This window comes from Purpureocillium lilacinum (assembly GCF_023168085.1).
Source record: "Purpureocillium lilacinum CBS 284.36 DNA, scaffold_5, whole genome shotgun sequence".
In the NCBI taxonomy this organism is placed as follows: Eukaryota; Fungi; Ascomycota; class Sordariomycetes; order Hypocreales; family Ophiocordycipitaceae; genus Purpureocillium; species Purpureocillium lilacinum.
The window spans coordinates 3,291,859-3,314,976 of record NW_027072115.1 but is presented as its reverse complement, the minus strand read 5'-3'; the positions used below and the strand labels follow the sequence as shown (position 1 = coordinate 3,314,976).

Genomic DNA, 23,118 nt, shown 5'->3' with positions numbered 1-23,118 from the left:
CACTGTGCTGGCGGCCCCGTGGCATCCACGGATGGCATCCATCGATGGAGCGCAGCACATTCACTGATGGATGGAAGTGCCTCGCGCCGCTGGGCAGGCTGCGGGAGGCTGAGGCGTCCGGTCCGTCTGGGCAGGTTCCATGCGTCGGTTCAGGCGCCAGCCCACTGGGGCGCGCCTGAGGCGCTCGAGTTCAGTGGGCCGGCGGCTGAGGTGATCTGTCAGGTACCCGGGCGCCGCGCTGTAGGCGGGTGGGGAGAGAAGAGAAGACAAGACGACTGGAACATGCAACAGGGCGTCTTGGGCTGCTGCGCGCGTTGGGCGACGAGGGCGTCCACGGCCACGAGGAGACGCTACCAACTCTCGAAGAGGGCACATGGCACTCGACGTCTAGTCTTCGTGCCGGAGAAGCGCACTCAAGATGGAAGGTGTCTGCATTGTACCGCCAGCGGGGCACCGCAGCTGAAGGCTGTGGTGAACCTTATACTGGAGCCAACCTGGGAACCCTGGCAGCCCAGCCCAGGCACCTCGCCGTGCAACCCCCAGGGGCACCCCGAACGCTGCTGGACCGGCCCTGGGCCACGTGCCTGGGGCGCCAGACCGCCGCGCTGAAGCCCGGCCTGTAGACGACCTCGGGACAGCGATGCTTCCATTGACCAAACTCAAAGCCCCCTTGGAATGCCCATGTCACGTCCGGGCCGGCGACCTCTTCCTCTGCGAGCCCGACTCAGCAGCCAACATCGAACCTTCTCATCCCCACGGCTCCTGCACTCGTACATCCGACGCCTCGCGCCTCGTCCACTGCAGCCGGCCCCTTTCCCGGGCGTCCGCGGCGTCGCTGGAGCCCACTGGGCGAGCAGCCGTGCACCGGACAGGCAGCACCTTCAGTCAGCCTCCAGGGGGCCCTCGACTGCCAACCCCGCCTGAGGAGCCCTGGAGAGGGACGGGCAAGACGGGCTCGCGCCGGGCAGACACGGGCTGCGGCTTGCGAGCGCCCTCGAACCAACCGCAGACGCCTGCATGATGGCCGGCCGCGTGCTGGCTAGGGGCCATCGCGCCATTCACCACCGCGCTGACAGACCCCGTCCGGCCGTGTGGTCTCACTCTCGTCCTCGCTGTCAATTCGCAATATTCACAGGCGGCCGACGCCGATGTCTCGGGCTCCCGGTGCTGCGCCGTGAGCCCGTCGATGCATACACGCATGTACGGCTCCCTGCCCGCTCTCGCCATGACGCGGGCCGCCAACGGGGCCGCCTGACAGCGCGCTAGACTTTGTTTCCCGCGGCGGCGTCGGAGGAGATGGCATGCAGCACACCAGGGTGTGCCTGGGTGGGATCGACGCAGGCTCAGGTGCTCCGTGCTTGGAGCGACCGCGCGACGGACAAACGTGATTTGCGAATGAACGAGCTGCTGGAACCGTAGAGCCGCCAGGACGAGGCAACAACTCGCGACTGTCTCTGTTCTGGGACGGCACGCCAGGACCAGATGCGGGGGATCAGCACGTTGCCCACCGGCAGTTGCTGGCTTGCGTAAGTCGACACAGTCGAGCAGACGCCCGGTCGAGTCGCTGCGGCAAGCCTGCGACGTAGCCATGGGCGGCGTGGCAATGCTAGAGCAGCGGGCGTGAACAACCCGCTCTCCTCCGATATCTGTGACCATTACTCACGTATACTGTAGTTTGTAGTCGTCGACGGCTAGGGTCCGTCCTACCTGCAAGCACTTTTGCTGCGGCGTCCAGTCAGCTCGACGCGGCCTGTCTCGGCGCCATCGAACCAACAACGCTCGACATGTCTGGGCCAGCTGCCTGGCATGCTTCGAGGCCGTTGGATCGATTCATCCCAACGTTGGATGCCTCCCGGCGAGACTTGCCCGCATTCGCCAGGGCGATCGTGACCTGGTCGGAGGCCACGTCTTCAGGAGGGCCGCTCATCCAACGGCCCTTCTGCCCGTCGCAACGTCGCACATACACGTCGCGGCGCGAGGGTTGAACGTTGCCGCCGCCATCGTCGTCGTCTTCGTCGTCGCGCCGGGCGAACTGGTTTACCTGTGGTCGCCCCGAGCCGGTGATTGGCCGGCCGCGCGACAAGATCGCCGTGGCAGAGGCGGCCTCGGACGCCGCCCGGACGGACGCAGCGACACGCTTGACACGGCGCATGTGCCGAGGCTGATTGGCGGCACGGGAGCTCCCGCGGCGGCCGCTGCAGACGACCCGACCGTCAGGCGACGCCCCGCCGCCCTTCGGCCCGGAGCCTTGATCCAACCCCCCGGTTCGGATCTGAAGCTCCTCGCGAACCCTGCCGATTCGCAACTGAGGTATAGGGCGTCCGCGATGTTCCGTTCGAGTCTACTACGCACTGCTCTTGCCCTCACTGCTCGCTCACAAGCCGTTCCCGCTCGCCTTGTTGCATCTTCCACGGCAGCCTCCCGGGTGACGTCGCGCGCCATGGCCACAACCACGCCCGCGATCCCGCGGGATGCCATCGCCGAGCTGCAGCGGTACACGGCGTGCGACGTCTCCGACGCGCTGCTCAAGCTCAACGTCCCCGGCGCCGGCTTCGTCGCCGACCTGCAGGCATACGGCGCTCCGGCCCCGGACGCCGACGCCGAGACCTCGGCCGTCACCGCCGCGCCCGTCTCCACGATCCTCTTCGCCGCAAAGGGCGCGCCCCCGCCCGCCGAGCCGCCAGCCAACGTGCCCAAGGACGCGCACTGGGCCGACCTCGCGCGCGAGGGCACCCTCGTTTTCATGCAGCAGCCGCCCGGCCAAACCAACGCCATTTGCGGCGGCATCATGGCCCTGCGCATGAAGGTCCGTGGCGTCAAGGGTGTCGTCGTCGCCGGCCGCGTGCGTGACCTGCCCGAGCTGCGGAGCACCAACCTGCCGGTGAGCTAACCCTGCCTGGCTGTCGTCTGCGAACCTGCGCCCCTATCTGCCTGCCTGCTCATCGCCTGTTGCCGTCTTCCTACACCATGTCTGCACCATGCACTACCTGCTGACTTCCGCTGCCTGCCAGATTTGGGCCTACGGCACCTCGACCGTCGGCTCCGGCGGCGGCAGCATCCCCTGGGCCCTCGAGGCACCCCTCTCCATCAACGGCACCGTCGTCCGCCCTGGAGATGTGGCCCTGCACGACCCCGTCAACGGCGTCGTCGTCATCCCGCGCGACAAGCTCGACGCCGTGCTGGAGCTGCTGCCCCGCCTGACGGCCGCCGACGACAAAGTAAAGGAGGACGTGCTCAAGGGCATGTCCGTCTACGACGCGTTCAAGCTGCACCGCGGTTGAGAGTCTATCACACTGGACAAACCCAGAATTAGCCAGTTCATGGCAAGAGACGGTGGGTGGCTCAGCGCATAAGAAAGAAAAAGACGGCTGCTACCGACGCAGCTCGTCATGTCGTCAATTCATCTCATGCAATCATACAGAGTAGTGGCGCCCATGATTATAGACAATGCAAAAAAAAACACCCAATGATGACCCCAAAACATGCCCAGCGGAAAGCCCAACCAAAGAGACCAAGCCAAGCCCAAAGTCCACGACTCTGTATGCAAAGGAGGGACGAGAAACACCTCCTGGAGCGCGTCTTTTCGCGTCCGTCCACCCGGATCCCCAACCTGGAGCGTCCCCCCTCGTATTCATCCTCCGTTCTCTCTCTCTCTGTCATGTCGTGTTGCCTGCTGCCCGCCGCCTCCTCACAGCCAGGCCTCCTTTTTCGCCGACGCCAGCCCGAGGTCGAACTTGGGCATGTCCAACTTGGGCGCGTCCTCAACCTTGGGCCTCTGCCCGCCGTTGCCCGTCTTGCGCGGCGACGCGCGCGCTTCCGGAGGCGGGCCGAAGCGCACGTCGCGCACGTCCCATCCGTCCTCGGCCGCGGCGGCGACCCACGTGCGCAGCGCCGTGTGGACGGAGCCGTAAAACTTCTCCTTGCAGAGCCGCAGGCTGCCGCCGAGGCAGCGCTCCCAGCCCGAGATGCGCAGCTCGCCACGCAGGGCGTTGCGCTCTGCCGCCGTGGGCGTACATGCCAGCAGCGCGTTCATCAGGTCCAGGTGCGACGCCAGGTAGTTTGTCGCGTCCCACTCGACGCCGCCCACGTATGGCGCGGCGGGCACAGGTGGTCGCTCTGGCGGGAAGTGGCGGAGCATGTAGCCGTGCGGCTGCTCGAGTTTCTTCTCGGTGCTGTCGCTGTCGCCGTCAACATGTCCGCGGTCCTTGCTGTCCGACGCGAGGGCCACCACGTTGAGGTTGTGGAGGAAAATCCAAAACACTTCCTTGGTCACGCTAACGACTTCCTTGCACCACACGCGATACGGGCGCTCGCGGTGCATCTCGAGCACAAACGGCAGCGGGCGGTCGCTGTCCTTGGGCTCGGGGTCGCGGAGGTGCTGTAGCACGCTCTTGGCGCGGTTTACACGCTCTGCTGGGGGTGCCGACTCGATGTAGGTGAGCAACACCGACGTGATGATGTTGCGCGTAGTAAACTCGCTCGGACCCTTCTTCTCCGGGTCGAACAGCATGTGCAGCAGCTTGGGGAACAGGTCCTGCTGCACCGAGTGCAGGTGCTCCATGGCGCGGGCCGTCGTCGACAGCGCCTTGAGGCACAGCAGGTTCTCATGGAGCAGCGCGTCCTCGTGCTCCTCTCTGCGTCTCGTCAGTGGCAGCCCTTTGCTTCGGGCGGATTGCGGGCTCATACCTCCACTCCACCTCCATGATGCGGTTGAGAAGGCCAACAATCTCCTTCATGCCGCCCTGCTGGATAAAGTCCTCGATCCACGACACCGTCTCGTTACGCAGCAGCAGCCGCAGCTTGTGTAACTTGCCCACCTCGACCAACTGCGGCTTCTGCACCTTACGCAGGTACGCCACGTAGTCGCCGGGACCTTGCTGGAGCTTAACCTTGGCAAGGAACCCGCCGCCGGACGAGCAACTGGCCGACGACGTGGGTCGCTCGCTCGCCACGCTGTCCGTCGACTTGGACCGAAAGTGGCGGCCCAGCGTGCCGTCGCCCTTGGGCTTTTTGGAAGAGGAGCGGTCCTTTTTGCCTCGCGAAAAGGTGAAGCTGCGGCCGCGTCCACGCTTGGGCTTCTCGTCCTCACCGTCGGATCCCGTGGGCGTCGCCGCCGGCGCGTCGCTGCTGGCATTGCTGTCGAAGGTGCTCGAGCGCTCCGCCGTGGCCGCGTGCATTTCGGCGCGGTCCTGGTGGATGAACTCGAGCTTGATGGCGGTGCTGAGATTCCGCATCTTGTACCGCTGGTTTTCGGGGATGTTGCGGCGGTCCAGGAGGGCCTCGAGCTGTCTGTTGAGCTCATCGATGTCACACTCTGGCTCCCGGGGGCGCGAGTCTGCCGACCCCGAGCGACCCGTCAGGTGGGCAAACGCGCCGAGCACCTTGCCTCTATACAGGTGGCTCGCCGGCTTTTCGGTAGACGACTGCCGCGCGTCTGAATCATTGTGCATTCGGGGCACGTGGAGCGACTGCGGACGCTCCTTGACGATGGGCCGGGCGCTGCCAATGTCCACGGACGAACGCACTCGCTGCTCCCGCGTGGCTGCCGCGTCGGAGGTGAACTGAGCGAATATGGGAGGCGGCAGCATGGCACTTGTCGGCTCGTCGGGCGTTCTGTTCTCCTTGTCCTTGGCAGCACGGACCTCATCGTCGGTGGCCAGCTTATAGAGGTTCTTGAGTGACTTGGGTCGGGACAGCAACCCGACCAGGTTGGCTCCCGACCGGGCCTTCTTGGGCTTTTCGGGCGACGGGTCGCGGGATCTGGCGGGTTTGAGCGAGATGTTGCCCCAGGTGTACTTTGGTGCGTCGTCTCGGGCCTTCCGTGGGGATCGAGCGGGCTCCTGCTGGTTCTGCTGGAGCTCGCCGAGGGCGCCCGGGGCGTCGGTTTTGGCGAGGTTGCCGGCGCCCATAGTGACGTCCGGTGCGAGGGCTGTGCTGCGCCCGAGTCAGCTTGGGTCAATTGTGGAGGTAATGTTGTCAGGCAGAAAAGCTCACGCGTCTACGGCGTAGTTGAGGCGATCCAATGCAGCGGCGACGCCACTCGCCGGGCCACGGTGCGGCGGGGATGAAGACGGAACGGCCGAAGGTGAGGTCGAAGAAGATGAAGATGAAGCCCCAGAAGAAGAAGAAGAAGAATACACGCAACTCGCCAGTGACGGCGGAAAGAAGGGCCTACGCGAGAAGCATGAGCGGTCAAACGGGGTCCATGGCGAGCGAGCACACACGGCGAGGTGGAGTTGGGAGTTGGACCGTTGCTGTTCAAGGTTGCCCGTCGTGTGGGGAAGCGGTTGGGGCTGTTTACCTACCGTGGTGGGGCGCCGTTGCTGCGACGACGGGCCACCTCAGGGCACCGCGTTCGTCAGTGGGGGAACCCCGAATCGACAGCTAGAGCGGTGGCGTGGCGGGGTGGTGCAGCTGAGGTCCGCCGCCGCACGCCTCGTTCCAGGTTTCGTACAGGTCATTTGCTGCACGCGCAGCACACCGTTGGAGCTGCATACCGACATCAGGCACAGGCCGTGGACCTCAGTTTGCTCACCTGCATCAATTGCACTCGCCACCGATTGACTGGAACTATCAATTAAATAACCAATACACCGCCCTGCCGACGGTTCCAACTTCCAAGCATGTGGATTCCGCCTCGTCCCCCGTCTCCTGTCAGCGCCCGCCTCTCGCACCTCAGAACGGCCCGCAGGCCATCTGCGCCTGCATCCATCCCGCCCAGTCATTTTCCGGATCTGGCCCGTCATACTCCCAGTCAAGGTGATCGTCTCTTAGGCATGTACTGCCTGCTCAGACTCGGACAGGCCTGCAGTCGAATATGTGCAGTTTGGTCCTGCTGCGGGTGGCGGTGGTGGCCCTGACGCTGAGGGTGTCGCTGTCTGTATATGTGTCGGTACCTGTGCCGGCGCCTGTGTCGTGCTGGGCTTGGATCTCTTTGGCTTGGCCCACTCGCATTTCCTCGGACGCTTTACCCAAGATCAATATGCGCGTAGAAAAGCCGATGTTTCAGGCCGCGAGGCTGCTAACCGGCCTTGTCGTGCTCATGCCACCCTTGGTCTTTCCCATCTTCTCGCATCAGAAGCGTGTACGGCATCTCACGCTAACTTCGTGATAATCCATCCTGAACTGGACGGGATCAAAGGCGTATTTATATACTGCCCCATAACAGAACGCTTGGGGCGAGAGGCACTCGTCGTACAGAGGAGGCCCGTCACATTTTGGCTGGTACAAGATATCGTGACCCACGACTCTGTCGCCGTTAAGTGTGTTCGCTAAGCAGCTATCGTGAAGCTGGCCATGCCGTCGGCGGCAATTACCAGCTGCGCGAGGCGCATATCGACGATGCACGGCGGCTTGAGGGTTCGACGTGAGCTTGCTGGAGGCATCAGACCTGCCTCGCGAGAATCTTATATACTCCGGCGAGGCCTCCGTGTCGCGCTCACGCATCATCGTGAAGCCAGGTTCCGGGGCTATGGGCTGCACGCGGCTTCTGTACGGCCCTCGATGATCATGCCCCCCCTGATTGAGCACGGGAACGGATGGTGCGGCTGACGTCGTGGATTTGAGCTGGGACGGCGCTCATGTCGTTGCTCGTCGTGCTGGGCCCGGGACATTGCACATCGAAATCTCTCCGTCTACGCTCGGCGACGACACATGGCAAATAAAGGGCATCGACACGTCCGGTCATTAGTCATTGCATTACAAAAGTACATACACGCTCTTCTTGCGTCATCTTTCCGCGCCCTGCGCGCGCCTCGGGCGGCTACGGGCCGAATTGCTTGCCCTTGTATCCCTTTGGCGACAGGATGACGTTGTACTCCAGGTCGAGCTCAGCCTGGGAGTCGCCCTCGAGCGGCTTAAAGTCGACGACGAGGTCGTCCTTGACAGCAAAGACGGTGTCGGTGGCCAGCCACGGGTCGTCCTTGGGGTACAGCTGCGTTGTGCAACCCTTGAAGTCGGGGTGCGTGACCTACACCATGGCATCTGTTAGTTTGACGTCTCTCTTGCTCTCCGGTTTCCAAGTCCGCCACTCGAGGCCCACGTACCATGATGTGAATGTGCGCCGGGCGCATCGGGTGCCGGTCCATGAGCGTCAGCAGGTCGTAGCTCGGCCCGTCAGTCGGCAGCGAGTAGGCCGTCGGGTGGTAGCAGTAGAACCAGTACTGGCCGTTCTCGTCGGCGCGGAACTTGCCACGCAGGTTGTTGGGTGTCTGTGCCTCCGGGTCCTGGAAGTCGTACTTGCCGTTGGCGCTGGCCTGCCAGATGTCGAAGACGGCCCCGGGGATGGGCTTGCCCGTCAGCAGGTCCGTGATGGTGCCGTGCATCTTGCAGACGCGGCCGCCCGGCGCCGGGTCCTGGATGATGGAGGCGCCGTTTTCCCGGAAGGGAGCATTGGGCGACCAGAAGGGGCCGAGGATGGACGACGAGGTTGGGTCGACGTCTCCCTCGGCGACGATTTTGTTGGCGATTTCGTCGACGAGCCTTTGGAACAGTCAGTCAGCAAGCCGGTGGGTGAAAGAGACAGTGGCGGAGTGAAGGAGAGGGGTGTACGCACGACTCGAGGCCGAGAATGTCGGAGACGCGGTGCGCCTCGTTGCGCGTCTTGGTCGACGTCTGGCCCACGGCGTTGATAAAGTGCACGCCCGTCATCCACTCATCGTTGGTCAGCTCGACCTCGCGAGCGAAGTCGTGCAGGTGGCGCAGCAGGCTGGTGAGCAGCTGGCGATTTCGCGGCGTGATATTGGGGCCCATGGTGTCGATGACGTGCTGCGTGAACATGGGGTCGAAGCGGCTGCTCTTTTTGCTAGCCCCTGGCTGGCCATCCGAGACTGCGGCAGGCGCCATCTTGTGGTGTATTTTTGATGTGAGGGTTCGCGATAGGGCGGGGTGAGGTGGTGAGAGGAGGTGAGAAGATGATGAGAGCAAGTCAAGTGAGGGAGTGGAGAAGTGGTGATGATGGGGGAGGAGGTTTGACGTCGGAAGAGGTCAACTCGGACGGGATGGAGGTGCTGTGATGCAACGCAGGCGCTCAGAGGCACGACGGCGCCCGTCTTATATCTACGCCGGACGAAGCTCTGCCGAAGCACCAGCCGAAGGGCGGATGACCATGGATGAACGTTTTACTGGCGGCGTCGCGCGACCCCACGGCATCTCCATTCTCCAGTTGCCACCGACCCGTGGCGCCCGGGGGCGACCCCGCAGGCGCTTCCGCTCGACGCCCGGCCATCTGGCACCCGATAGGGCCTGGGGGGATGGGCCCGCCAGTGGCCGCCTGGGGGCCCGTCCAGCAGCACGGGCGCTACGGGGGCTGACCTTGGCTGCTCCATCTGCTGAGTGGTGAATGGGGTGCGGGCGTCTTTGGCGGTGCTGCTGCTGGTGTTGCTGGACGCGGCGCCGGCGGTCCGCTGCAGCAGAGGTGGGCTGAGGGTGACAAGGAGCTTCGGGAACAGCGCCGGCAAATGGCTGTGCGTCCCATGGCCTGCTGTGCCCGTCCAGTGCTTCTGGAAGAATTCAGGGACCCGACCCGGCGGATCCTTGCCCAGGTGCTTCATTCCACGGCGACCTCGACCACATCAGGCTGCGCACAGCGAGGGGTAAACGTTTTGCCCCGCACCACCATCACCAATCCACCACTCACTGCCACTTGACTCTCCAAACCTGGAACCTCGCTCGCGCACTCCGTCGCGTCTGTCCCACCACCCCTCCCCCTCGACCCGATTGGGGCCCAGGCACCGTCCACGCCCGGGAAAAGAAAAAGACGAGACGCGATCCATCCGTCCGTCTACCCTTCCGTGACCATGACAAGGTTGCGTCGGCGAGCTTGAGCCTCGTCCTGCATCTCGCTGGGAATCGGGCAGCTGCGCCGTTGACATATCGACACTTGCGTCGCGGTACACTTACACACTCAACATCATCACAAGTTGAGAGCATAAGCTCCCGCTGGTGTCGAGATGCCCGTCCACCACCTCATGGTCGGCACATGGACGCCGCCCGGCGCCATCTTCACCTTTGCGTTTGACGACGTGGCCCTGACGCTTGAGCTCGTCCACCGGACGCCCATCCCTGAGGATGAGCCCATCTCGTGGATGACCTTTGATGTGCGTGTACACTACAACATGCCGACGATGCCTCTCCCAACTGACCACTCGCCTTCCAGCATGCCAAAAAGACAATCTACGGCGCCGCCATGAAGAAGTGGTCCAGCTTCGCCGTCGAGTCGCCCACGTCCATTGTACACCAGGGATCGCACCCGATGCTGCATCACCGTGAGATACTGCCCCTCGCACCGCTTGTCGCATGTCGCAGCTGACCACCGGCCGCAGCCCAGGCAGCGTCCCCCGACACCAACACGCGCGCCATCTTCCTCCTCGCCGCGCGCGAGCCCCCTCACGCCGTCTACTGCAACCCCTTTTACTCGCACGCCGGCCACGGCACCGTCTTCGCCGTCGACGGCCAGGGGGCCCTCGCCGCCCCGCCGCTCCAGCACTACCCCTACCAGCCCGACTCGGGCATCCACGGCATGGTCTTCGACCCGGCGGAGGAGTACCTCTACTCGGCCGACCTCAAGGCCAACAAGGTCTGGGTCCACCGCAAGAAGACCCCCGACTCGGCGGAGCTCGACCTCGTCGCCGCCGTGGACTGCCCGGACCCGCGCGATCACCCCCGCTGGGTCGCCATGCACCCCTCGGGCCGCGTCCTCTACGTTCTTATGGAAAAGGGCAACCGCCTGTGCGAGTGCGCCATCGACCGGGCCACGCGCCTCCCCGTCTTCGACGACGCCCGCGCCTGGCCCCTCATCCCGCCCGGCATCCCCGACCGCGACCGCTGGACCCAGTACCGAGCCGACGTCTGCGCCCTGTCCGCCTCGCGCCGCTACCTCTTCGCCTCGTCGCGGGCAAACAGCTTCGACCTGACGGGCTACGTCGCCGCGTTCCGCCTCGCTGACGATGGCCGCGTCGAGCGACAGATCTGCCTCAACCCCACGCCCACCAGCGGCGGCCACAGCAACGCCGTCGCGCCGAGTGACTGGTCCGACGAGTGGCTCGCCATCACCGACGACCAGGAGGGGTGGCTCGAGATTTACCGCTGGCAGGACGAGTTCCTCGCGCGGGTGGCGCGCGTGCGTGTACCCGAGCCGGGCTTTGGCATGAACGCCATCTGGTACGACTAGACGAGCCGACAGCGAAAAAGAAATGCAGTGAATGATGTGAAACCATGCCAAGCGTGGCATTAATACCTGCCTACTTTTATACCGTACACAGTAGACTACCCAGCGCTGTACTTTTGCAACCACCCCACTGGACTGGTGACTTTTACACGATATAGATACACGATCAAGTCTCTCCCACTCGTTATTGCCCGTCCGCGTTCCTCTTGCCTTTGCTCGCGTCGGACCCGTACCCCTCGCCGTTACTGCTGCCGTTGCCGTTGCCGTTGAGGCCCTTCAGCAGCGGCGCAGTCTCGCCCTCACCCTCGTCGGGCGTCGCCGCCCCCTCGCCGTCGACGGGCTTGGACGTAGGCGGGTGCTGGTGGGATTGCCCCGGCTTTCCGTTGGTGTCGGCGGGCACGAGCGTCGTGACGCTCAGGCCCTGCTTGATCTTAAAGACGTTGTTGCGCGTCATGTTGCGCGGGTGCGAGGCGAGGTTAGCGGGGCCGAGGCGCAGCTGCTGTCTCATGTCGTTGAGCGATGCCTTGACGGGGACAGTGCCGCCGCCGCCGCCGCCGCCGCCGCCGCCGTTGGCCTGGCCATCGGGCCCGGCCGAGCTGCGCCGCTTCATGAAGATGGCCGTCTTGGGGCGCTGCTCCTGCGCGCCAGAGTCGCTCTGCGCGCCGAGCGAGCCCACGGTCACGGACTGCCCGTCTGGGTGCTCGGCAATGTCGACGAGGATGTCGCTACGGTTCTTGGCCGCGAGGGCCGCCGCCGTGGCCGCCGTGGCAACCTCCGAGTGCCCGTGCACACGCCGGGCGCGGGGTGCGGGTGTCAGGCGGCGGATGGCCTTGTGCACGTCCACGTACACGTCCGACTCGTCCACGATTTCCCTGCTCAGAGTTAGCGGTGCGTCAATGGGGTCCAACAGCCATGGCGGCAAACTCACTCTCCGATGAGCTCCTCAATCACGTCTTCGAGCGTAACGACGCCCAGAGCCCCCTTGTCGGAACCAGGGTACTCGGACACCAGGACCAGGTGCGACTTGCCCTCCTGGAAAAAGTTGATGATATCGAGGCAGCTCGTCTCGGGCCGCGTCTCAACGATAGCGCCCAAGGGGACGTCGCGGACGGGGATGCGGTCCTCGGGATCGTAGGTGATGAGCGTCTTGACGAGCAGCATGCCGACAAAGTCGGTGCGGTTGCCAGCGCGGTAGATTGGGATGCGCGAGTAGCCCGACGAGAGGATCGTGTCCATGGTCTTTTCGTCGAGGATATGATCCTCGGCCAGGGTGAAGACATCCTCCATGGGCGTCATGACCTCGGACACGGGCTTATCCTTGAGGTCGAGCACGGCCGTAATGATGGTCACCTCATCCTGGTTGAGCCGCTCCGACAGCTCACCGAGCGACTTATGCAGCGTGACGAGTGTCTTGAGCCCACTCTTCTTGTAAACGGTGCCGTGGTCCTCGCCGAGGATCCAGTCGAGGAGTTTTGCCGTCGGCCATGCCACGGGGCTGAGCAGGTACATGAGCGCCAGGACGGGTTTGGACATGTAGCCGCCGATGGGCAGGCCGTAGCGGACGCAGATGGACTGGGGGACGATTTCGCCAAAGATAACTACGGCCTGTCAGTCTTATTCAATCGTGCGCGGCAAAGCCGAGGCCTACCGATGAGCACTGTCGAGCCAACGACGGCCGCGACGCCGCCGCCAAGGGTGCGGTCCAGGACGACGGGAAGCGACTCGTTGACGATGACGTTGGCCAGCAGCAGCGTCACCAGCACCCAGTGCTTGCCCTTCTTGAGAAGGCTGAGCACGCGACCGGCGTTTTTGTGCTGTGGCTCTGTCGGGTCGCCCGACACGACCTGGAGGTAGATGCTGTCCTGGCCCATCAACCTGTTCCCCTCGTCAGCACCAACGCAGCAACCTGATCCCGAGGGCACCTACGCAATCGTCAGGCCAGCAAAGGCGCCGCCCAGAAGAACAAGCACCATGGAAGCCACGGCGAGCACCCACAGCGGCTGGCCCTCACCCTCGTCATCGCCGCCGCCGCCGTGCCCGCTCTTTGACAGCGGCGCGGCGGCGACGGTCGAGAAGCCCATGCCCAGCAGCCGGCCGGCTCCTAGCACGGCCGGGCGCAGGCTGGAGAAGCCGCCAGGCGAGCCGCCGTTTCTTCGCATCTCGGATGTCGTGGTGGATGTTTCTCTCGATTGCCCTGAGAATTTTTTTTTCTCCCGATTGCCTTTCGTCTCGCGTGCGCGATGCCGCCGTTCGAATGACGAATGTGGCGACGACGTTGCAGTGCGCCGCAGCTGGAGCTACTTGACCAGCGGAACCTGGGGTCGTGCTGCGTCGCGCGCGTCAATGCCGCCTCCGGAGGGCAGCGTGAGGGGTGAAAGGGAGGGCGGCTGCCGATGTCGCTGCGTTGGTCAGTGCAGTGAGTGAGCCTGGGTTGCGCAACCCTGTGCGGCCTCGCGGGTGGTGGTTGAGGTTGGCGAGAGAGACACGGGCCCGGTCGAGGCCTGGCGGGCAGATGCAGAGCTGTCTGGGAGGACCGCGAGCGTGCCGGGAACGGCTAACGGTGGGCCGCCTGGTGGGACGATGACGCAGCGGCAATTGGCCGAGCTGGGACGGTGCCTTGCAAGTTCCAGGCTGTTGGTGATATTTTCAGTGGGGCGCCTTTCACTTTTTCGATGACGGGGGGCCCTTTGGGGGCCACTGTGGGCTCGCTCGGTGGCCTGCCCTGCTGCCCTGTTGACGCGGTTTGCTTCCAAGCCGATCTGTGGGCTTCGCAGGGTCCGGCTCGCTGCCCTGGAGCCTTGTGTTGCCTTTGTGGGGTCCCCATCAGACGGCAAGGGACATACGACGAGGCTCAAAGGCAAAAGCAGGTCATGGTTCGACAGAATCGACACGGTCGAATCCTCGGGGGCCGCCTCTCTCGACGTGGGTCGCGAGTACTCATCACGAACAACTCGGTGCGCATCACGGATTGTCCACGCCCCAGTCACAGCGGTCCTGGCGAGTCGCAGCCGCAAGGGATAACGCCGTGCGTCTGCAGGTCGATCCGCCCTGTCGTGCCTGCGCGGGCGCGGCAGGGATTCGCGAGGATAGACTCCAACTGCCACGACGCGGTGCCCATTTCGGTGGGCCGGGGACGACGTCGCACACTCACACACACACACGGCAGGATGCACGCTCGAACAAAGTGGCGCCGCACAACGCGCTCGTCGCTCGTCATTGACCTTGTAATACTTCGGAAGTAGCTGCTGAGCGACCCGGCGCGTAACCCCCACGCATCCATCGTCACTGCTTCATGCCGGCCACATCACAGGCGCACCAGGTTCACGTCCAGCACGCCGTCGGCCGCCCGCAGCCCCTCGAGCACGCTCTCGCCCACCTCGCCGTCGACGCCCAGAATCATCAGCGCCTCGTTGTCCTTGCGCTCCGCGCCGCCGCCGCCGTCGGAGCCGCTACCACTCCGGCTCCTGGTGCCGTTGCCGTCGCCGCCCAGCCCCGCCACCTGCATGAAGCGGATGTTAATGCCGTGCGAGCCCAGCACCATGCCTACACCCCCAATCTTGCCCGGCTCGTCGTAGTTGTGCAGGATGATGAGCGTGCCCTCTGGGCTAAAGGACGCCTTGAACCGGTCCAGCTTGGAAATGTACACGCGCTTGTCCGACGCGTAGCCCTCAATCACCTGCTGCTCCCCGCCGGTGACGCCCTCTGCCCCGTCGCCCACCGATCGCAGCGTCACCAGATTGGCGTACGTATCGGGCGAGTCGCGCGCCTGCGTCTCGTTGATGACAATGCCCTTTTCCCGCGCGATGAGCTCTGCGTTGACAATGTTGACGTTGGAGTCGCTGAACGACGCCACCAGCCCCTTGACAAGCGCGGCGAAGAGCGGCTTCGTGTTGGGCATGCCAGCCAGCTCGCCGCGGTACACGAGCTCGAAGCGCCGGCCGCCCACCATGCCGCCCTTGGACCGCACGTAGTGCTGCGTGTACAGCCGGCCCATCTTCTCGACTAGGCGCACCGACGGCTGCAGCTTGGCGTACTGCTCGGGCAGGATTATAGGCGCGTTGACGGCGCTCGTCGGCAGCCCGCCGCGTAGGATCTCGAGCATCTGCTTGCAGACGTCCATGGACACGTTCTCCTGCGCCTCAACCGTCGACGCCCCCAGGTGCGGCGTCGCCACCACCTTGGGGTGTCGTGCGAGCCGCGCCGCCGTCGAGTCCTCCTCGGGCGGCTCCGACGTGAAGACGTCGAGGCCCGCGCCGGCGATCCATCCCTCGTCGAGAGCCTGCAGCAGGGCCGCCTCGTTGTAGACGCCGCCGCGGGCGACGTTGAGGACTCGCGCCGTGGGCCGCATGGCGCGCAGCTGCGGCTCGCCGACGAGGTCCATGGTGGTGGCCAGCAGGGGCGTGTGGATGGTCAGGAAGTCGACGGCGGGCAGCAGGTCGTCGAGCGAGGGCACCAGCTCGACACCGGCCTGGCGGGCCATGTCTGCGCTGGCGTAGGGGTCGACGGCGCGGACCTGCATGCCCAGGCCCTTGGCCATGCGGGCGACGTTGAGGCCGACCTTGCCGAGGCCGACGATACCGAGCGTCTTGCGGCCGACCTCGACGCCAACGAGCTTGCTGCGCTCCCAGCGGCCGGCCTTGACGCCGCCGTCGGCCCGGCCCACGTTGCGGGCGGTGGCGAGCAGCAGTGCAATGGTGTGCTCGGCCGCGGCCAAGATGTTGCCCGAGGGCGAGTTGACGACGATGATGCCCTGGTTGGTGGCGGCGGGCACGTTGATGTTGTCGACGCCGACGCCCGCGCGGGCCACGACGCGCAGCTTGCGGCCGGCCTGCAGCACGGCCGGCGTCACCTTGGTCTCGGACCGCACGATGAGCCCATGGTACCCCGGGATGGTCCGCACCAGCTCATCCGGGGTGAGGCCCATCCGGACATCGACGTCGAAGTGGGGGGTCAGCAGGGCGAGGCCATCGGGGGACACCTTTTCGGGGACGAGGATGCGCGGGCGGGCGGGCTCTGACGAGACGTCTGGCATGGCGGAGGGAGTCATTGCGGACGATGGGGGGAGCAATGGCGAGGGGGGAGAGGAAGAGGAAGAAGGGGACGACAAGGCGCGAGATGGCAGGGCGATGGGCCAGGTAGATGTAGTTGACGCAACGGCGGCGGCGTCAAGGACGGTGGCGCACGTCTGCTGGCTTACACGGGCGACCTGGGTGTACTTGTATACTTGTGCGCGAGGTGATTCGCGCCCAGAGAGCTGGTACGAACCTTGAATAGCGGCTTACTTGGGGCCACGGAACCACGAGAGGCAACCCGAGTACGCAGGCATGCACTCACTCACGCACGCACGCACGCACGCGCTGGAGGCGGTGGGTGACGCACATGGATGCTGCAGCGCAACGTTCATCAGGGTGCCGGCGGGCCATTCGAGCGACGATCCGGCTGCCCACCACCACAACATGGAACACACACTGCCAGGCCCTGCTGCAGTACCGGGGTGGCTTGCGTGGGCTACGCAGCTCAGCGCAGTGCAGCGGAGGTAACCTCCCAGTCCGGCGCGTCGGCGAGGGGAAAGGTGACTTGCTGTGATGGAGGGTGGCATCCAATCCATCCATGCCCGCCCTTCCCGGAAGAGGTGCACAACTGGCGGATCTGCTCTGCTGCTGCGGTGCGGCGCGTGTCAGTTACCCCACGTCCAACGGGCTCCGACCTCCAGGTCCCGAGCCCCGCCATTTCCGTCCGCCGTGCCCCCCACCAGCCCACCTCAGGGCCGTCGCCGTGTGGCGCCCACTGCCGCCGTAAGGTAGCGTGTGCGCGGGGCGCAGGCCAGTGCAGCGGACGTCTGAGGTGCTGCAGTGAGTGCCTCGCGTCGCCTGTATCCCCTCATTCGCGCTCTTATTGCCTCGCCGCGAGCCATTGGCGTCGGCCGCCATATCCTGCATTCATGGAACTGACGATCGCGGGACTGACGCACGCAGTCGACGCCGGAGGCCGTCATACAGCGTGCCGACTGCCCAGTCCGAGCCCACAGAGGCCATTTGCTCCCCGGCATCCCCGCACCCGACGGTCGCTTCACATCCCACCGACGCACCTCGACCCCTGCCCTGCCACGCTTCCCCTATGGCGAGCGGCGCCACACAGATGACGGCACCGGGGAGCGTCGTCCGCCTGCAGCGGTGCCCAGACCGGCCGCTCGCGCTGCGCTGACTTGCCTTTGCCCCGTCCAATGGCGTCGGCTGCGGTTACCAGTTGCAGCGTGGTGCAACGCCTTGTCGCACATTGCCGTGGCTGCAGCGGTAACGGCTCGCCAAAGGCGCTTACGGCGCACAAGGCATGGTATGTTGTGTGTTGTCTCGACTCTCGAGCAAGGTTCACTCGCGTTTTGCCTGTCCATCGCTTACACAGGTACTTCGGTAGTTATTGAGCCAGCGCGCGCAGTAAGCTACATACATGGCCCGGCATGCCAAGTTGCCAACGTGCCGTTACTCCACGTTGTACTTGTCGCTGTGGGCCGGGTTCTGCACCACCTCGACCCAGTATCCATCCGGGTCGAGAAGGAATGCCACGTTCTTCATGCGCCCGTCCGTGAGCCGCTTCCGCCAGCTGACCTTGAGGTCGTCGAACCGCTTGCACGCCGCGTCCAGCTCGTCCACGCTGATGCCTGCGCCAATCGGTCAGTATACTGCCATATATGCAGGTACTCCGGGCCCGCCACCGCAGCCCGCACTCACAAATATGCCCAAAGCCCTGTGGCTCCTCGTTGCCGCTGTGGTACTTGAACGACTCGTCCTTTTCCGTGCCGTAGTTCCACGTCAGCTCCAACAGGCCCTCGCGCTGCGCCGTGTTGCCCTCGGTGGGCAGCGGCTGCGCGCTCGGGTACGCCAGGAAGTAAAGGTTGAAGCCCGCGCTGGCCGCCTCGTGCGTTCGCACCAGCGACATGCCCAGCACGTCCTGGTAGAACTTGAGCGACTTTTGCGCGTCCTTGACGCGGATCATGGTGTGGTTCTGTAAGGGTCAGCCGCATGCCGGGGCGCCGGGGCTGCAAGGGACATACCATGCGGTACGTGGTCACGTCCGTCGTCGTCACCTCGGCCGTCTCCTCCACGGGCCGCTGCCCGATGATCTCGACCCAGTAGCCGTCCGGGTCTAGCGCGAATGCGATGTGGTTCATGCGGCCGTCCGTCAGCTTCTTCTGGAACTTGTAGCCGGCGTCCTCGATGCGCTTGCACGCGGCCTGGATGTTGTCGACGCTGATGCACGTGTGGCCGAAGCCGCGGTGCGGCTCCTTGTTGCCGTTGTTGACCGTGTAAGACGGATCGTCCTCGGTACCGTAGTTGTGGGTCAGCTCGATGACGCCCTCGCGGTCAATGGCGTCCTTGCCGTGCGAGACGGCACCGGGGCTGTCGTAGGCCATAAAGTACAGGTCGAACTTGGCTTCAGGCGCCTTGAACTCCTTGACCACCTTCATTCCCAGGAACTCATAAAACTTGACTGTAGACGGTTAGCCGTGGCCGGCGACGCCGCTCCGGGGCGATCTGCCTACCGGACGCCTTGGGGTCCTTGACTCGAATCCTGGACGGTCAGCGTCGTCTACTCTCGGGATCGCCAGGCACTTACATCGAGTGGTTGAGCTTGTATTTGCTCGTGTCTGTAGTGGCGGCCATGGCGAATGTTCTCACTGGTCAGGTAGGCAGTTAGCAGTTAGCCTCACGCATGGACCCTGGGCCGGCTCGCGTACCTGCGGCAGGTACCTTGATGGATGGTGTCTGGTCTGGGCTGAGGATGCGTGCCGTGCTGATGAGACGCTGCGCTGCTCGGAGGGGAATCATCAGGGTGCTGCACGATGAGGGGGAGCTCGTCAGAAGGAGCAGGAGGTGAATCTTTGCTCATACCCTTAGGCTGGAGCACCCCGCCAGCCCCGCTTTGTCGCCGGGCTGACGTCAAATTCGACGGCCAGCCATTCCCGAAGACCGAGCTGGTGCTGTCGCCGTCGCCGAGCTGTTTCGCACAGTCGTCATCATTGACTTTATTTACGGCAGCTGCGCAATCGACGGGCCAGGCCGACGATTGACGTTGACGCGGCCGGTCAGGCCTCGGCGCGCTCCAGGGTAGCGGGCACGAGCTGGCTACCGGTCGCACATGGGTATCACGGAGCTGCACCTCTCCGCTGGCAACTCAGTGACAGGCACCGGGCAAGTTGACGGCTGCCAATGGCTGGCGCAAACTTTAACACACCTCTGCCTCACTCGCTGGCGCCGCGCTTCGAGCTGCGCGGGCGAGGTGTGGATGTGGCGGGGGCTGCGCGTAGCCAAACTACGCCGCCCCGCATTTTGTCGCTCCCGTCGAAGCACTGCCGTCCCACGCGCTGCCGCTGCGGCTGCAACCAGCGGCCAGGCCAAGCACTGACCTCCAACATCCCATCCAATATCCATCGCTCGACGGCTCTGGTGACGCGGTTCACAGCTCCGCAACTGCCACCACGAGGATCATGCTGCCACGCGCAGCCCCGTCACTGAGCAACATCTGCAGCGTCTGCAGCGTCCGCAACACCTGAGGGCGCGTCTGCCCGCAACACAACACTCTGACCGATTGTCCGCACCACTTATCCTCGGATCACGGACCAACAACACTGGTCGCCGCCATGGACGGCCTCGACTACCCCGACTCGGCCGTCATGGATACCGACTCACCGCGGCAGGCGGGATCCAGAACGGGCGCCGACGGCGGCAGCACCACCAGCAGTAGCAGGCGCTCCCCCATGACCAAGACGCGGTCCCTGTCCGACGGCGGCGGCACGCCCTCGAAGCTTTCCCCGTCGCCGCACATCGTCGAGGCCGCGCGCCGCACCTCCAAGGACGACAGCGGCCTGCACCTCCGCGATCCCCAGACCCAGCATCCCCAGCCGCCCGTCACGCCGCGACGCGACCCCAGGGGCAGGGGCCATCATCACGGCCTCTCGCTGCAGATGCAGTCGACGCACGCGCCTCGCCAGTTCACGCCGCCCCCGGCCGCCTCCAACCCGTACGTCAAGCCGCCGCCGCTATCCCCCAAGCTCGACCACTCCCAGATCTTTGCCTCCCCGACCAACATCCTGCCGCGCCGCTCCCGCGGCCTCGACTTTTCCCGTGCCGCTACCAGTCTCCACCACTCGACCCTCGCCGAGCAGTCGTCGCCCGACTCGTCGCCGACCACGGCAGACCGCGCCGTCAACATCCCCGGCCGCCGGGACTACGGCGCCCACGGGCCCGAGCAGACGTCCACCTCGCTGTGGTCCGTCATGGGCGACCGGGAGAAGATGAATATGAGCAGCTCCCTCGGCAGCAACCACGCGCTCTCCCACTCCCACTCCCACTCTCATGGCCACACCCACGCCGTCGCCGTCGCCTCCGACTCGTCCACCACCTCGGACGATGATCTCATGGACGAAGACACGGACGAGGCCTACGTCACTACGCCCCTCGTCAAGTCGTCCGCCACCATGGGACAGGGGCCTCCCGGCGGGCCCTTTGGCTCACCGGCCATGAGCAGCCTCATGAGCTTCCAGCAGCGGCAGCGTCCGCGGAAGCATCCCAAAAAGAAAGTACGCGCACCGCTCGGGCTGGGCTTCAACCTCTCGGCCGCGTCGCTGTCCAAGTCGCCACCGAGCAGCTCTGCCCAGGCTAGGAGAGAAAGCATCAGCTGGCAGGCCAACCAACTGCACATCTCGAGCGTGGAGGCGGAGGAGGGCGGCCGCTCCAGCGAAGGCGATGCGTCCCAGGAAGCGCAAAAGGGCGTCGTGCGCCGCGCGGTCACCCGTCGGGGCAACCTGCTGGTAAGTCGCGTCGTCAATTCTCGTGATCTCTTCCAACGCTGACCCTTCGCAGCCCAAGACAAAGACCTTTGCCCGCATACGCGCCGCCCTGCTCGAAGAAGGCGCGCCGGCCGAAGCCGAGACGCGCCGCGAGGCCGAGGTCGTCAAGCAGGTCCGCGAAAGCGACATGGACCTCGAGCCGCGTATTCCCGCGCAAGCGGACGCCACAGCCAGCACGTTGTCGTCGCCCAACATGGCCAACATTGATGCAGACATTCCCGAGGAGGATATGGGCGAGGCGATAGGCGCGTTCAAGCACCACGCCATCAGAAAGTCCAAAGGCAAGAACTTTTGGGACGCCTTTTCGGAGTCGAGCAGCCGCACCACGCCGCCGCCGCCCTCGTTTCTTCCGCGGGGCTCGTCTTCTGGCGTGAGCGAGGACGCGGCCATGGACTCGCCCTCGCTGGCCGGTCCGGGGCAGGTAGGTTTCCTTCCATACACTCGAAATCATGCAGCGCTGACGGTCGCAGGGGTCACAGAGTGGCAGCAACTCGGGCCCCAGCGCCGCTGAGATCACGCGCCGCATCAACAACAAGCGCCGCCGCGACGACGACCTCGATCCCATCAGCTTTAAGCGGCGGGCCGTGAGCCCGGGTATGAGTGTGCACAACTCGCCGGTCCTACAGAGCCCAATGCAGCGCGACTCTACGGCGTGGGGCTCGCGGCCCGGCAGCACGGGGGGCGACAAGGGCAGCAGCGCGCCGAGCGACACGGGGAGCAACGGCGGCACACCCGCCAACCCGCCCGGCCGGCTCAACAGCAAGGGCAGGGTGGGCTTCCAAGGCATGGTGGACACCAACGACGGCATCATGCGGATGAGTATCGAGTAGTAGTCGGCGCGGATGAATGGCTGGGGGGTGGTTTACATAGATGTGGCACTAGTACACATCGAGTATGCATGGACACGTCACTTGGTCGACGTCGTTGGCGTTGGGGCGTTGGGCGTTTGTCACGGAGCATCTGGCGGTCACTTCATGTGCAGCGGTAAGGTCATAAGTCATTAATAGCGCTGCTCGCCGCTTCTGGTATCTAAACAACTGCCACGGATGCATGCCAAACAGCCAGCGTAGGAGCCCCTAACCAGTCCGTGCCGGCGTCGAAATCATCCCCAGCGCCTCGCCATGCGATGTGAAGCTAGTCGGCCGCGATGGACCCGTCCTCAGCCGGCACCTGGAGCGTGCCGAGCTTGTCGTCGAGCCATCGCGCGAGCTCGCCGGCGTGGCGGCGCATCGCGACGACGGACGCCGCGCCGACGCTCTCGAGGCTGCTGGTGGTCTGGCCGCCCGCGCTGACGAGGCTCTCCACCTCGCTGGGGCTGCCGGCCACGTCGCCATTTTCCTGCGAGTGGTGGTGATGATGGCTGCGGTCGGACAGGTGGTACTCTTGCGCCGAGGGCCCCACGGCAACGAAGAGCAGGCCGCAGCGCAGGCGCCTGATGATGACGGTGCCGCCGCTGAGCTGCACCGTGATGGTGACGGGCTTGACGGGCTTGGTGGCGCTGCGTCTCCGCGAGCGGGCGCGCTCCTCGGGCTCCTCCTCGTCCTCATCATCTTCGTCCTCGTGGTGATGGTGGCCGCGGCGGCTGCGCGTTCTTGAAGCGTGATGCCCGCGGTCACTGCCGTCCACGACATCTCCGTCGTCGTCCTCGGTGTCATCGTCGTCGCCGATGGGAGAGCTTGCGACGGGGTCGGGAGTGCGCGCGCCGGGCAGCGCCGAGGGCAGGTCGACGGAGGAGGAGGTGTGGATGGCGAGGAGGGAGGCTGCGACGGTTGCGTGGGTGCGCAGCAAGGCGACGGGGTGGGGGCTCGCGTGGGCGAGGAGCTTGCCGTGGGCGGTGGTGAGGAGCAGCGTGGGCAGCGCCGACGTGGTGTTTGCGTGGAGGAAGGCGTTGAGGCGCTTGGTAAGGAGGAGGGGGGGCGTCGGGCTCGCGGCCATGGTGCCGACGGGTCTGCTCGCGGAGCCCGTGACGGACCGCGTCAGTGCCGTTGCTGCTGTGCTACTGAAGGTGATGATGTCGACGGCGACGGCGGCGGCAGCGATAAATCCAGAGGTGGCACGGCGCAAGAGGTTCGTGGCCGCGCGCGGGATGGGCACAAGACGCTGG

General features: G+C 65.1%; 9 protein-coding genes across 9 annotated transcripts; 3 read left to right on the top strand and 6 right to left on the bottom strand.

Annotated features, from left to right (window-relative positions):
* Window positions 1-2,440: 2,440 nt before the first annotated feature.
* On the top strand, window positions 2,441-3,281 carry PLICBS_007598 (uncharacterized protein; the record flags this gene model as incomplete). Its single annotated transcript, XM_065601212.1, has 2 exons — window positions 2,441-2,881; window positions 3,012-3,281. 2 exons carry the CDS (start codon window positions 2,441-2,443, stop codon window positions 3,279-3,281), a joined length of 711 nt encoding a protein of 236 aa, XP_065457284.1.
* A 407-nt stretch (window positions 3,282-3,688) lies between these two features.
* PLICBS_007597 (uncharacterized protein) lies at window positions 3,689-5,909 on the bottom strand (the record flags this gene model as incomplete). The annotated part of the gene is made up of 2 exons (XM_018321046.2): window positions 3,689-4,634; window positions 4,687-5,909. 2 exons carry the CDS (start codon window positions 5,907-5,909, stop codon window positions 3,689-3,691), a joined length of 2,169 nt encoding a protein of 722 aa, XP_018180943.1.
* A 1,853-nt stretch (window positions 5,910-7,762) lies between these two features.
* On the bottom strand, window positions 7,763-8,844 carry PLICBS_007596 (uncharacterized protein; the record flags this gene model as incomplete). The annotated part of the gene is made up of 3 exons (XM_018321045.2): window positions 7,763-7,969; window positions 8,046-8,481; window positions 8,555-8,844. The coding sequence occupies 3 exons, from the start codon at window positions 8,842-8,844 to the stop codon at window positions 7,763-7,765; spliced, it is 933 nt and encodes a 310-aa protein (XP_018180942.2).
* A 1,106-nt stretch (window positions 8,845-9,950) lies between these two features.
* Window positions 9,951-11,170, top strand: PLICBS_007595 (uncharacterized protein; the record flags this gene model as incomplete). Its single annotated transcript, XM_018321044.2, has 3 exons — window positions 9,951-10,097; window positions 10,157-10,265; window positions 10,323-11,170. 3 exons carry the CDS (start codon window positions 9,951-9,953, stop codon window positions 11,168-11,170), a joined length of 1,104 nt encoding a protein of 367 aa, XP_018180941.2.
* A 181-nt stretch (window positions 11,171-11,351) lies between these two features.
* On the bottom strand, window positions 11,352-13,326 carry PLICBS_007594 (uncharacterized protein; the record flags this gene model as incomplete). The annotated part of the gene is made up of 4 exons (XM_018321043.2): window positions 11,352-12,039; window positions 12,096-12,765; window positions 12,816-13,042; window positions 13,094-13,326. The coding sequence occupies 4 exons, from the start codon at window positions 13,324-13,326 to the stop codon at window positions 11,352-11,354; spliced, it is 1,818 nt and encodes a 605-aa protein (XP_018180940.2).
* Window positions 13,327-14,471: 1,145 nt separating this feature from the next.
* On the bottom strand, window positions 14,472-16,214 carry PLICBS_007593 (uncharacterized protein; the record flags this gene model as incomplete). The annotated part of the gene is made up of 1 exon (XM_018321042.2): window positions 14,472-16,214. The coding sequence occupies one exon, from the start codon at window positions 16,212-16,214 to the stop codon at window positions 14,472-14,474; it is 1,743 nt and encodes a 580-aa protein (XP_018180939.2).
* A 1,432-nt stretch (window positions 16,215-17,646) lies between these two features.
* PLICBS_007592 (lactoylglutathione lyase) lies at window positions 17,647-18,828 on the bottom strand (the record flags this gene model as incomplete). Its single annotated transcript, XM_018321041.2, has 5 exons — window positions 17,647-17,825; window positions 17,896-18,169; window positions 18,219-18,655; window positions 18,708-18,736; window positions 18,782-18,828. The coding sequence occupies 5 exons, from the start codon at window positions 18,826-18,828 to the stop codon at window positions 17,647-17,649; spliced, it is 966 nt and encodes a 321-aa protein (XP_018180938.1).
* A 977-nt stretch (window positions 18,829-19,805) lies between these two features.
* On the top strand, window positions 19,806-21,844 carry PLICBS_007591 (uncharacterized protein; the record flags this gene model as incomplete). The annotated part of the gene is made up of 3 exons (XM_065601211.1): window positions 19,806-20,975; window positions 21,028-21,435; window positions 21,485-21,844. 3 exons carry the CDS (start codon window positions 19,806-19,808, stop codon window positions 21,842-21,844), a joined length of 1,938 nt encoding a protein of 645 aa, XP_065457283.1.
* Window positions 21,845-22,148: 304 nt separating this feature from the next.
* PLICBS_007590 (uncharacterized protein) lies at window positions 22,149-22,949 on the bottom strand (the record flags this gene model as incomplete). The annotated part of the gene is made up of 1 exon (XM_065601210.1): window positions 22,149-22,949. The coding sequence occupies one exon, from the start codon at window positions 22,947-22,949 to the stop codon at window positions 22,149-22,151; it is 801 nt and encodes a 266-aa protein (XP_065457282.1).
* Between the last annotated feature and the right edge of the window lie 169 nt (window positions 22,950-23,118).